The 14021-nt window shown below is 40.1% G+C and overlaps 1 protein-coding gene across 6 annotated transcripts in view; it reads right to left on the reverse strand.

The window, feature by feature from the left end:
* Positions 1–1018: 1018 nt before the first annotated feature.
* The window catches only part of HNF4G (hepatocyte nuclear factor 4 gamma), an 89543-nt gene continuing 76540 nt past the window's right edge, over positions 1019–14021 (reverse strand). For all 6 annotated transcript variants that reach the window (XM_019498638.2, XM_019498637.2, XM_019498636.2 and 3 more), the window contains 6 exons: positions 13857–14012; positions 10178–10265; positions 5894–6046; positions 5503–5739; positions 4919–5041; positions 1019–3716 (listed from right to left, as the gene is read on the reverse strand). In XM_019498638.2, coding sequence (XP_019354183.1) covers positions 3598–3716; positions 4919–5041; positions 5503–5739; positions 5894–6046; positions 10178–10265; positions 13857–14012 — 876 coding nt within the window. In that variant the 3' untranslated portion in view covers positions 1019–3597. The remainder of the gene's footprint in view (positions 3717–4918; positions 5042–5502; positions 5740–5893; positions 6047–10177; positions 10266–13856; positions 14013–14021) is intronic.

A 14021-nucleotide genomic window follows, 5' to 3' on the forward strand; every position in this document is an offset into this window, starting at 1 on the left:
CAATGTCAAATTTCCTCCCATAGAAGTTTCCTGATTTCGAGTAGTAGACTCACCACTCTTCAGAATTCCTCAACTGGGAGGAATTGTGTGTAGAGATTACAGAAGAGATGTGGTAAAGTTGCCCCTCACTCTACAATATGTCTCATCCTTGTTAGAGTTGCACAGTGGCACTATGATGTTCAAGTGTTTGTAAAGCACTTAGAGACACTCTAAGAAAAGGCTCTCAGTGCTGTGTACAGTAAAGATTTAGGGATTTCTCCATGTTTTCTCCATGGCAAGGGAGAAAGTCTCCCCCGTTTCATCTCCCCTCATTCAATTCAGCATTACAAGTAAGGGAGCTGGAATGATCTGGAACAATCAATCAGTCACAGACACAGGTTGCTCAAGGGGCCTGAAGAATGGTAACTTCAAAAATCTAAGTTCAGTCACCCCTAAATACACACAATCAATTTTCCTCTGCAGGTCTACACTTCAGATTACTCCAGATCTTGCAAAAACAACTGAAAAAAATAACATCTGAGAGAGACAAACTGTGAAACAGTCTGCCCAAGGCAAGCAGATGCTGATTGCATAATACATTATGTTGCAAGTAATCTTTAAAAAAATTAAACATCTACTGCTAAAAATATGCCACCATTAAACTGTCAAAATTAAATCAGTCAAGTAATTTCAAGTCCATAGACTTGTAAAGCAAAAAGGCCCCACTTTGTGAAACCATCTGTATATAAAAATGGTTGTTTAACAAATACATAAATTTAAGCACAGATGGATTTAAGCATTAATATTAATTCTTTTCTGAGTTAGAATTTTAAAAAATGAAAACTATGGATACGTGGTGCTTAGCAACACTACATCACAAGCACCCAAAATGTTACCATGATATATTTTTAATTCAATTTGAACACTGTAAAGATGTGGGTTGCTATCTTTTGGGTAATTATTTGTAAAGTGATATAAAACACTTTGTTTACATGAAAGTATATAAATAATAAAAAAAAAAAAATGCCCAGGAGGCAGATTTGGCATACACATACATTGCATATCTGTTTATTGAGCACTGATGAAAAACAGTTCGGAAACTTTTCCAGGAACTATTTCTATCCTGCATGCTCACTAGACAAACACATCGTTCAAACATAGGTTTAATTTAGGATAATTTAATGCTTAACAAAGGTAATCATTTTTGATTTTGCATAATTAAGTTTACAAAAATAATGTAACATTTATAAAATAAATCAGCATTTCCCAATAAATTACAGTAGTGACATTCTTATTTGACAATGTAATATATCGCATAAAATAGATAACATCCTTCAGAAAGACAAAATGCTATGTTACATGCTTTAATCTAGTATTTTGGCAGTGTGTGAAAACATTTTATTGTACATACTCTGTTTAAACTACAGTGTAAAAACAAAGCTTAAAGTCTGGTTCTGTATCAGTTATATGAGGATTCAAAAAAAATATTTTGGGATACTGCAGAACTAACCAAAACAGGGTGAGATTTCAGTTGTGAAATATGCTGAGCCTTAAAACAGTAGACCAGATCTTATTCCTATAGAAGTGCTTGGAGCTTTGCTATTGGACGCCTTGGCTTCAGGAATAAGTACAATCACTTAAATGGGAGTTACATGGGTCAATACCGATCAGGAACAGGTTCTAATTTTTTTCATAAAAGACTCAGTCTCTATGCATGCAAAGCAAACAGTCCTGTTCCACTGACATTAACATTGAATTTCTCAACTTTAACAGAAATATATGCAAGGCCACTGTTAGTAATTTATTATTCTGCTAACAAAAAGTGAAGAATACACACCAAAAAGAGAACAAGGAGTTGTTACTGTTCCATAAAGCAATTTACTATATGCTTTTTCTTAAAAATAAAGAGTAGACAGAGAAAAAATATTTTTTAAAGGCTTGCAGTTTATAAAATAACTACAAATACCATAAAGTATCATATATTTTGCTTGGTGCTGGGTGAACTCATTAAAACCTTAGACATTTTCAAATCAACACTTAATTTTTCCTACGTTATATTATTTTGTGGCTGTCTGCACAAAAGGAACTGTGAGTTTTTAAGGATGGGTATGTACTATTTTACTATCCATCAAGTTAGTGGCACCATGGTGGTGGCAGAGTTTTCTGATGCTACAATAAATTAAGGCACCTAAAGCCAGAGCATACCATATATCTGACTCTAATGTGCAATTTAATTAAAATAATCTAACAACCCATATTATTTAGTTCTTTGCATTTTCAATTTCTAGTTAACTGTTTATGAAAGAAAGTTTCCATTAAATAGAAAAAGAATTATCACTGCTATTAGGAATAACCAGACGGTGCAAAGTGGTATTTTTGTGATGTCATTTCCTGAATGACAGTGCAGCAAAATACAGTCTCTTTAAATCCCGGTGAATACAGTGTCACATTAAATACTAACTGTGTGCAAATGTAACCACTGGTCAGTATGTTACAGATCCCCCTCTGTGTTCAGCTATGGAGGACTGTCCATTGTTACAGGACCTAGCCATAGAAGTTTACCTCTTTAGCTTAAGCTACAGCAGTTCCTGCTGATAGCTTTAGAGGCCCTGAGTTCAGTTTCTGTTGTGTTACTCAAGGTGACGGCCTTCACAGAAGTGGGGACTCATCACAAGTGATAGAAGCTCACTGACATTCCAGTTCTGGATGAATACCCAACTGCATACTTGCTCAATGGCCACTATCTTAGGCAAAATGCCACGGTTTTAACTGGGAACTAACAAAAGTAAAAACATGGTCTGCTACAGCTTGTACTAACCCAACCACTTTAGTTATAGACTATAGACCATGTCCTCTGTGGATCACAGACCGACAATTCACATACTAACCAATAAGTTACATACACATAGTGCACGTGCAGAATAAAATAAGGTTCACAAACCCACATTTCATGGTTGCTTGTTTGGGGCTTTTTGCTCATTTCTTTATGTTGTTGGCCTTCTCATTTTTATCATGTCCATCCAAACTGCTAGGTAAACATGACAACAAATTTATGTTGAATAACATTTATGAAATGTTATTCAACAAATTTAATTCTTATGTTGACGATGTTTATCAGGGGCATGATTTCCCCACTTTAGAAGTTTTTAATAAACCAGGACTTGCTTCCATTAAATACTTTCACTTTACATTTAATTCATATATTCTGTTTAAAATCCTACTCTGATATTTGTTATGGAATCTTGGCTATTGTTTTCTTAACCCACACTTTCAGGTCTACCATTCATAGCTAAATAAGCACAAATCAGAGTCACATCTCAATGAAGAAAGTATGTACATATCTAAAATAACAGATGACAACTACAAATGTAAAATAAAAAATGAACCTGTTCAATTAAATGATCAAAAAATGTTAACCAAATATATGTGTGTGTGTGTGTGTGTGTGTGTCTACACACACACACACACACACACACACACCAGTATAATCTGCATAGTGTGCTTTGCTTTCTAAGTTTTAAAACAGAACAAGATATAATTTATTATCCTGAGATTTCCAGTGTTCAGGTGTCCTAACAATTTATACAGTGCATATAAAAGAAAAAAAAAGAAACATTATCACAATGGCTTTTGTTTCAAAATAGATTGATGTGCAATGACTGTAGCCTGATTTGTAGACATTTTGTATTCTTGTCCAGAGCCCTGTGGAGGGGATGGCAATGGAGTTTCTGGAGTTGCTAAAAAAGAATTAAAGGGAAATTATATATTATAATCTTGTTTGATCTATATACATATTCAGGATGCACATACTGCTGTAGCCTACAAAAGTAAATTCCTGCATTAGTCTCATGAGGTACATATTCATTTTTTTTAAATCAACACGTCACCCATGATAATATTAAAAAGTGTTAAGTGTTTTATGCTAAAACCAAACCAATTATATTGCTTAGTATCTTGTTCCTATGGCTAAGGACAGAAATTAAATATAATATAAACTGATATAATTGATCAGACAGTGGCTCAAATCTATAACACAACAGGGTTAAGGAGAGATATTACATGGTATAAGTGATTGGAAAGTGGTTCAAATCTGTAACACAACAGAAGTTCAGTGCACATAAATGACTTTCAAAATAGTGAAAACCCATTTAAGATAAACCTGGATGGATGTACTTTCAGTAGGAACCTATGTAATTCACAGGGGCTGCCTAGGCAGCCATTTCAAAAGTAGAGCACAGAAGCCCCCCCACACAATGCCTTAGAGCAGGCAGCACTGTTCTTCTTCTCCCCCATCCGCAAGAATTTTATTTTATTTCCGCCCCCACCATGAATTCTGTGGATTTTGCAGCATTGCCTGGATATCACAGGCAATGCTAGATTTTGCAGAATCTGTGAAATCTGCTAAATTGGTAGGTCCCTAAGTATCAAACTTAACTGACTTAGGTTAAATCAATGTACTGAACTTCTGTCCCAGACCACTCCAGATCCAAGTTAACTCATAATCTCCCAGCATCACAAAATGCTTTGCACCTCTCCTGCAAGCCTCCTCTCTCGGGGTTGGTGGTTTAACCTTGACCAAAGCTGTCTGCCCCAGCCAAGCAGGGAGCCATGCTCTAGCACCTCCTGGCTTCTGGCCTGGGCCACTGCAGGCATGTGGCTACATTTCCAGAATCAAAAGTGAATGTCTGTTCACTTGTTAATCAGTTCAATCTTTGCATTTTAGACTAACCTGCAAAGATTGAATCAATTCAGCCTCAGGCTTTTTGACTGTCTGTACTTAGCCTATAGGTATTTTTAATGTATGATTATTTATATGCCAGGAATTATGATGAAAGAAATGAACACTAGCATCAATAGGCTACCATTTTAGTGAATTTGGCAGTTGCTTCAACTTGACAGTGACATTTTTATGATAAAAAACTAAATTGCAACTACTTACAGATCTGTTCCGTATGTACAGGGGCGGACATCGGACTTATGAGGATAGTTTGGCCAGTTAATGGATCTTGGGCCAAATGAGGATGCATTGGATGATGAATATGACTAGCATCATTAGAAATGCCTGCAAAAATAATATGAACATATATTAGCTCAAGTGATGAAGACGTTGCTACTTACAGTGTGTAATCTACACTGTGATAATTACAGTTCCGTCAGGTAAATATTCTTTTGATTGCTAATTTGAATGGTTGTTTTGGGGTATTCATTAAACAATTTAGCAAGACTTCATCCATATTAAGTACCATGTTTGTGTTCATTGTTTGGGTTGTATTAACAGTGGATTTCATTAAGCTTGTAATGATTCGCTTATCTGTTCCTAGATATACTCAGGCAGACAGGTATGCCTGAGGACACAGTGCACCTTGAAACTGTAAGACCATGACTAGTGAGCCTAAGTGACTTCAGCTAATCTTTATTCATTCCCACTAAGCCTGAGCAATCTCATGGGTTCCCCCTCCCACCCAAAGTGTTTAACATATGAATATCATATGGAATATAATATGATGATAGTGATATGCTCACCGCCTAGTAACATTTCCTGAAGCAAACTGTCAATTTTAACCACTCCAAATAGTTTGACCAACTGTATTTGCTCAATCATTTGCCAGGTGATACTCTGGAGTGTAGGTAACAGAAGCAAAAGTTCTCCAAACCTTCCCCTGGAGTCATACTGACGATCATTAATGTAATCCTCTAAACTTATCTGGACTTGGAATCGCATGTTCTTAATCTTTAATGGATTGTTGAGTCCCTTTGCATCTTGAAAAGAAAATACTTCAGGGTAAAGCAGATTCATGGAATGGCCATTTTTTGTTCAGATACATATAATATGCAAATAAATGTTACATCATCACGATGAATTTCAGTATCAGTATTGGAACAATTATTTTGAAAGACTTTCTGGAAACTGTACCTGGATCAAAAAACACAATTGCTTTCAAGCACGCATACTCATTGTCGTCTATCTGGATTTCCTGGAATGGCCGGACTAGTTCATCTAAAATCCGGTTTGCCACTCGGCTGATTTCTACTTCGGAACTGTTGCGATGGATTATATAATTGTTACCTTGAAAAGAAATATACTGATTTATAAATTGATATTACATAAAGTTTTCAATGTAAAGAGCTATATGGAACAAATTTTCAAAATCAGCTTTTACATTTTAGATTATCAAATGATTGCACTTTGAATTTTTTATAGCAGAAATTCTCTCAACAAAACTACATTTAAATATATATGTGCAAAATACAAGCCTGATCCTGTAAGCTTTTATGAAGGTGAATACTTCATTATACATACATTTACTAAATAGTATAAGTGACTGTGGGATCAAAGCCTATATTATATGCACAAATTTGTTTGTCTTCCAATTAGCCTTCTATCTAATTGGATGCACAAGTCTATCTTGGCATATTTGATCCAGTAGAAGCAATAAATCTTCTGGAAAACTGTATGCACAGCTTTAAAAGCCAGAAAAGGCCACTTTGAAATGTGGTCACTGGAATTATTATAATTCACTGAAATATTAAATTATTTTGCTTCTAGTTTATTTTATTTAGAAAAGATACAGCAAGTAATAGCTTTATGGACTCCTATTTCTGGTAGATAGCCTTATGTATTTCAAGCATCCCAATCACTATGGATGATACTAATAAGAAAAATATAAATTGGTTAAATCCTGGTCCTGCTGAAGTTAATGTGAGCAAATGTCTAGAGAGAAATAAATGCTTACTTTTGTATGAAAAGTGGTACTATCCAATACTTCACTGTATTGATAAAGGATACTAATCAGTACACATTCCTTTAAACACATAATAGTGAATTTTCTTGGCTTAATTTTTTCAGATATTCCTATAACTTGCATTTTAAAATTATTCTTTTTCTCATTTTATACAAAGAAGCCATTTCTGGGACACCTTCCAAGTAGAGTAATAAAGGAAGTAGTAGGGCTTTATGTACACGCACTGAGCCAGATTCTGTTCCATTTATTAGGTACTCTCTCGGTAGAATAGATTCTAGCCCCATAAGGTACACAGGTATTAAATGGGGTGAACCGGTTGCAATACCCTAACCACTGGCATTTTTTAGGGGTCTATCTAGGGGTGCTTCAAGTTTTAAAAGGCTGAGAATCACTGCCCTAGACCTGCTCTTTTCTACACCCTGGCCCACATGAAGATGCTTTCTGGGGACATCTAGAAAGATTTTGAAAAGATTATCAAGTACCATGTAGATTACTAACCTAGATAAAACTTGCTAGTGTGTCGTGACATGGGACAATTGTGGCACACATTTTACTAGAGTAAGAAGGGCACTTGAAAGTACTAAGCATGCTCAGGTTTCTGCTGCCAATAGGACAGCAGTAAATTTAATTTGCAGTAGAGTAATTTGCTCATGCTTTACATACAGCATGGCACATGGCAATATAAGTTTGTCACTGAAAATTGTTTGGAGTCACTGACATGAATCATGCTGATTATGCTATGGCAGTTTCCCAGGTTAATTGAGCGTGCTGCTTATTGGGAGGCTGATTCCCTAGTAGTTAGTAAAATAAGTAACATATCGTTAGGCTTGGCAGGATTCTACTTTTATTGCTAAACATAGAGAAATGTCAATTTCACCTCATATTCACAGACTGACAAAAACCTATTTCCATAAGTAATAATAGAAAAGTATAGAAAAGAAACATAAGGGAAAGAAAAATTCTGGAATAGGGTAAGGAAATCTGGGACAGGAGACACTGCACTTATGCGCGCACGCACCCACACACATACACACAGCAGTTGTTGCAGGCAGGGTTGGGGGAGCCCTGGCTGTACTGCCCGCACAGGAGCTGGGGCCATGCTGGGAGGGCAGTGCTGGCATTGAGGGTTGGTTGGATGCCAGCTGCTGGTGACAGAGTATGGAAGCAGGGACATTGCTATGGGGGCCTGCTGTCAAGGGGCATGGCTGTTGGCACCTAGGAACCTGGTGCTTTTGGCTGCTCACTCTTCCCAGGTCCCAGATGTCGATCAGCACCAACCTCCCACCAAGCCTGGCCTGACCTGGCTCCTGTGTGCTTGGGGGAAGACGAAGACACCAAACTCCCATGGAGCCTGACCTGATCCAATGGGGGTGCCCCTGGGGCTCACCTGCTGCCCCTGCACTGCCTGAAAGAGTAGTGGAATGTGGCTGTCAAGGGGCTAGACTGCCCCTCATCTGGGCTGAGCAGCCACTGTCTCCCACACAGTGCAGGATATAGGGCGTTCAGTGGCACTTGACAGCCAGGAGTCCCCTGATAATTCTCTTCCTGGAATGAGCGCCACCAGCAGCCTCAGGCTGCAGCCCCTACCCTGGCTCCTGCCCCCGGACTCTCCTCTGTGAGAGTGAAGGCTCCAGCCTGCTATGAATGTGCTACCAAATAAACAGAATGATTTGAAGTAGGTATGCTTTATTGATTTATGAAAATTTACTTTTAATATTTTGACATGTGATTTTATAAAGCTTTTAACAGTATACTATTATTATTACTAAATGGTCTGCCCCCACACTTTTAATTTCATGCAATCCTGAACATTTAAATTGATAAAAATCAAAATAAATGTGTCACGGCGGGGTACTCGCGGAGGGCCGTGATCTCCTTGAGGCCCTCTCACCGCGCTACTTCGGCCCAAGGGCATCCTCCATTCTCTTCCGCCACGTCTTGATGTAATATGTAATAGGGAGGCTGCCTTGTGTTTCCTTGGGCCTGTCAGCTCCTGGACCCCTCGTGGGTCTCCCCGTACAATGGGCGCTACCCAAGCGCCCTAGCCTTATGGGCTATGCGTGGCTCCTACCTCCCCTGATACCACGCCCCAAGCCTCGCAGATGTAAAGGACGTTGTCTGGTCTGTCTCTCTACTGTGGCCCACCCTGGGCTCCCTCTCATGCCCAGCCTCTTGCTGGGACTCTCATCTGGCCCACTCTGGGCCTCCCCTGCCGGTGTGGTTCCGCTCCGGGACTCTCTAGCGGGCCTCCGGTCTTATGGGCCAACCGCACGGATACCCTCCCTGACTCTAGCTCCCCGCGCTGCTACTCCCTGTCTTCTCAGGGGCAACCGCAGCGCCCTGCCTTGGTCTGAAGGGTATTGCCGCACTAGCCTGCGGCCGGGCTCGCTATGCCCGTGCGCCCACACTGGGTTACTCAATAAAACACGATGGCGTTCCCCCTCTCTGGGGCTCACCACGCCCACACGGGGCTACTCAATAATACACAATGGCATTCCCCCTCTCCGGGGCTCGCCGTGCCCACACAGGGCTACTCAGTAATACCGCCCCTTTCCTGGGGCCGGGGGCCTATGTTCCCCCGCACGCAATCTGGGGTCTCGGTCCCCATCCGCAACCTACGGGTTGCGCCCGCAACCCACTGGCCGCGCTCCTCGCTGCCAGCTGCTCACGCAGTGGCGTGCGAGCTGCGCCTTCGGGGTCTATGTTCCCCCACATGCAATCCGGGGTCTAGGTCCCCATCTGCAACCTACGGGTTGCGCCCGCGACCCACTGGCCACGCTCCTCACCGCCAGCTGCTCATACACTGGCGTGCAAGCTGCGCCTTCCCTGGCGCTATGAACAATAATGCGCCCTCCTGGCGCTAGGGCACCCCACACTCTCTGGGGTCCCTGTGATTGAGGCTTCCTCCAACCCCTACAGCCTCACCCAAGCCTCCGGGTGTAATAACACAAACACAAAGCAAAACCACAAGCCCCTAGGCTGTAACACAAATGCAAGACGCATGGCCATAACTCATCATCATAGCTCAAGCCTCCAGGGCTATCATGAGCTGTACTTGCGACTTAGGCTCCTTCCCATATCTCAGCCAAGGGAGCTCCTGCCTCTCCAGCTGCTGGCAGAGAACTGCCAGCCTGGCTTCGGCCCTGGGCTTTATAAGGGCCAGGCCCTGCCCCCTACAGGCAGCTGGCTCCGCTTGGTTGCTCCGGCAACCCGCAGCTGCGCTCATTACCTGAGCCAGCCTCAGCTGGGCTCGTTATGTCAGGCCAGGGCGCGCTCACTCACTCCCTGGCAGTTTCTCCACTCTAGGAGCAGGGGTACCGAGGTGCCCTGCGACAAAATGTTTAAAAAACAAACATTCATTTTACCCATCAAGATTATTAAAAAATAAAAATTGAATTCTGCCAAGCCTATATGCAGCATAACATAGTATTCTTAATTTTAAAAAACATATTTACCTAAAAGTAAAATATCTTTGTACATCATGGACCGTTTTGCTGCTCCAAGCAACAGGTGTTCCCCAGCATGCGCTCTTAGTAAGGCAACCTTTAAAAAAGATAAATAAATAAAAGAATCAGCAGAAAAATTAATTAATGCTAAAATGAAAAATGCATCATAGTCAATAGACTATCCCAGTTACAATTTAAAATACATTTATTTTCACTTTTAATAACATTATCATAGTTCTTCACTATAATTTTGTTCAAACATGTAACGTTTATTACTAAGCAATGTATATAAACTAGATTTGAACATGGTATATGATTTTGCAAAAAGTTTATCACTGAATACAAGATAAAACCTCAGTTTCATAATCTCCCTTTCCTTTACATATAAGTTAACTCTTGAATTTTAAGTCTATACCAAAGGTAGTAGTAATAAGGTTAGCACGCTTTATTATGGCAAATATTACCATACACTATTGCATTTTGTCAGCCTGAATCAGTTATCCCAAAGATACTTGAGCTGCCTTACCCCTCCAAAGTATAAAAGCACCATGGATCTACCTTCTATTGAGGCAATTTCACTAGCTCCAAGGCCTCTCATTTTAGCTTTTAGAGAACAGGAAGTAAATGGGCAATTCAACCAGAAAACAGTTTTGTTACAACTGCTAACTCTTAATAAGCAAACAACTAAGAAACACCATGCACAACACTAAAAATAGAATGCCTGTAAGAATAACAGAGAACCGTTTAGTATTGCAGTCAAACAGGCTAATTTTGCTGTGGTATATGGATAATGAAATCCTGGCAAAACTTATAAAACAAAGTATCTTTCTTATAGTCAATAAAGAAGAAACCTGATTCATACCAGGAAGGCAGTTAAAAAATGCTCATTAGTTTAACATTTTACATTTTCTATTTACATTCCATTGTTTACAATGACCTAGAAGCTTGGCAGAAAGATCTATTTTCTTATGGATTTTTTTCCATTATGCAAATGCATTTTTTCCCTTTTGTAATTTTAGGGTGAGATGTTCAAAGCTGGCTGAAGAAACAAAAGTCAAATTACGAAACTTTCAGAATCTCAGCTGTAACAGACCTAACACATCTTTTGTTTTCTTTGTTGTTTGTAAACCCAGTTGATTCTGAGGTCAGAAAGAGTTGCACAAACCTTTGCAGCATAAATGATAACTAAATGCAGCCAAGGTTTATCATATATACAGAAGCACCTGAGAAAGGATCAGGTTTTCTGAGGTAGTTTTAGAGTTTGAGAAATATTTCTGTGGTTTTAAATGTAGGTTCAATTTTGTAAAGATCTGTTCCAAGGTGGACTTTTACTCTGAAAAGAGCAGATTCTTAGTCAGCAATCTGGTCTTTTTCCAGTTCCTTCATGCCAGCCTAAGCCATAAAAGCAAGTCATATTACTTATTTTTTCGTTTCCTGCCCCTGCACCAATCAACCCAACTAAAAGGCCAATCTGGATTCCATTCTTTCTTCTCTAACATAATTCTTTATTCAAGTCTTTTACCTGTGTGAAAATCCATCATCTACTCTAGATTTACATGAGAATTACTGAGATCATCATTGAAAGGGTCTTCTTTGTCCTGAAGCATTGGTATTACTGGAGAAGACGAAGAGGAATGATCCAAGATTGACTCTCTGACCCAAAGCTGAAATTGTAGCACTGATGTAATATTCTCGTCATCCTTTTCATTGCAAACTTGAAATGTTTGATGCTGTAAACACAGCAAATTGGAATTCTACCAAGCCATTTTTACAGTCATTGTCAGAGTTGAAGCACATTTCAAGGCCAGGTACAGAAATTACCAAGTGATCAGAAATAGGTCTATACCCATAACAGAACAGAAGTTCAGCACACATAGATTGGTTTAAAAATGGCAGAACCTGATCTAAGATGTGTGCCCCCACAAAAGGCAAGTGTGTGTTCTGTTAGTTACCGATCGAACCTACGCTGTTTACAAAAAATCACTTAACTGAGACTGATTCCACCTTGGGCTTTGAGAATGTCTGTACCTAGCTCCAAAGATGAAAATCAGGAGATTCTTAGCAAAAGATGTGGTTAGTCATATTAGTCTGAAGTCAGGCAGAAGGCAGGACAGGGTGGAACTTTAGAGACTAACTCATTCAGAGAAGCATAAACTTTTGTAGGTTATACCTTTTCAGACTCTAGTTCATATTTCATAGTGTCTGAGGAAACTCATGCTTCTCTGAAGTCAGGAGTGAATCCATATGGTGCCACTCTGCCCTGCTGTCTTCCTAGCAGTAAGCTAACCTCCCAATCACTTGCTTCATTACAGTACTACCTAAAAGAACATGAAGATACAGTTTCTGAATTCACTTTAGGGTTCTCATTCTCCAGTCAGTGGGTATCTGGCTTATCAAAAAGTGATGATATATTACATCCATGGGGAGAATGTGTGCACTTTATACAAGCTTAGAATAAATCTTTGACTCAGATTAAGATAAATTTCACAAGATCATTTCCAATGCTAAAAATGCTATTTCCAATCTCCTAATATATTGCATTCTGTGGCAAATTATTTGCTGTGGATTGGCATCAGTATGTTTGATTGCAGCTAAAGACTCTGATGGCATATATATCTTGCAAGCATGGGGTAGCTATTTCAAATTAAAAAGCACGCTGTCTCATACTTTACAAGCAGCTGAAGTTGAACATGAACCAAATGTCCATCGAGGTTTGCAAACATTTGAATGATGTTTTTTAAAATCATTATTTTTTTTATTTGCATGCCTTTGGAATTTCTGGTGAAGATGAAAATAGCAACATTCTATGAGAAGGGCTGGTCTTTTGAAATTTCCAGTGAGAAGATTTTTACCCTTTTCTCTAAGGGCACTGACAGATATGTAGCTCCCTGCTGTAACTCATGGCACTTCATGAAAAATGCCATGATCTACAGCAACCCCTCCCCGCCCCCCCCAACTCAACGGACGTTCACTATTGGTTTGGTGCGGGGAGGGGGGCAGGACTGCGCTCCACTTTGGAGCTGATCCAGGAAGAGCAGCATGCCTGCAGCCTCTGTCCCCTGCCCACCCCCCACCCCCCACCCCCTGCCCTTCCTAGCTCTGGTGCTCTCTGCATAATGGGAGGGGGATAAGAGAGGGAACAGAGCTCCAGCCTGGGATTTCCAAACCTGCACTGGAGGGGGAGCATGGACTGGAGCTCCCATTCCCTTGTCCCCCATCATCACAAGCTGAGCAAATCCCAGCCCAGAGCTCCATTCCCCCTCGCAGGGGCAGGGCAGGGACTGAGCTGATGCCTGATCAGACAGAAGTTAATGAAGGTTCTCTGCTTTGGAGCTCCTTCCTCGGAACCCTCATGTAATGAGGGTTAGTTTATCATGCAATTGGGCACTTTTAAAGCATTCTGCAGCCATGCTCTTCTGTTAGGGTATGGCTGTAGAGTACTTTCAATGGACCAACCATATGACAGATATCATTTCTGTCATCGCCCTAACATACAAAATGTACTTCAACTTCTGGTAGTTTTTGTGGGGTATCTGAAGAGCTGCTTCAAAACAGGGGTCCAGCACCCAGAACTGATGAGCCAGACCAGATAGGAATTACCACACAGCATTTCTACTTGAATGAAAAACTGAAAAATAACCAAGTTACTCTAATTGTTTTATATAGAAATGTATATATATTTATATACCTGATCATCCAGTTGTAGTTCACAGAAGGCTGGGATATATTTAGCCCACTCCACAAGGACTAAAAGCTGCTGCTTCATAGATTCACAGACATCACCAATAGTGGCAATTTTCTTTACACTTATGTCAGTATTAGCACCAGTATTTGAGACAGAGATCTGGTCATA

This window comes from Alligator mississippiensis, chromosome 3 (assembly GCF_030867095.1).
Source record: "Alligator mississippiensis isolate rAllMis1 chromosome 3, rAllMis1, whole genome shotgun sequence".
NCBI classification, from domain to species: Eukaryota; Metazoa; Chordata; order Crocodylia; family Alligatoridae; genus Alligator; species Alligator mississippiensis.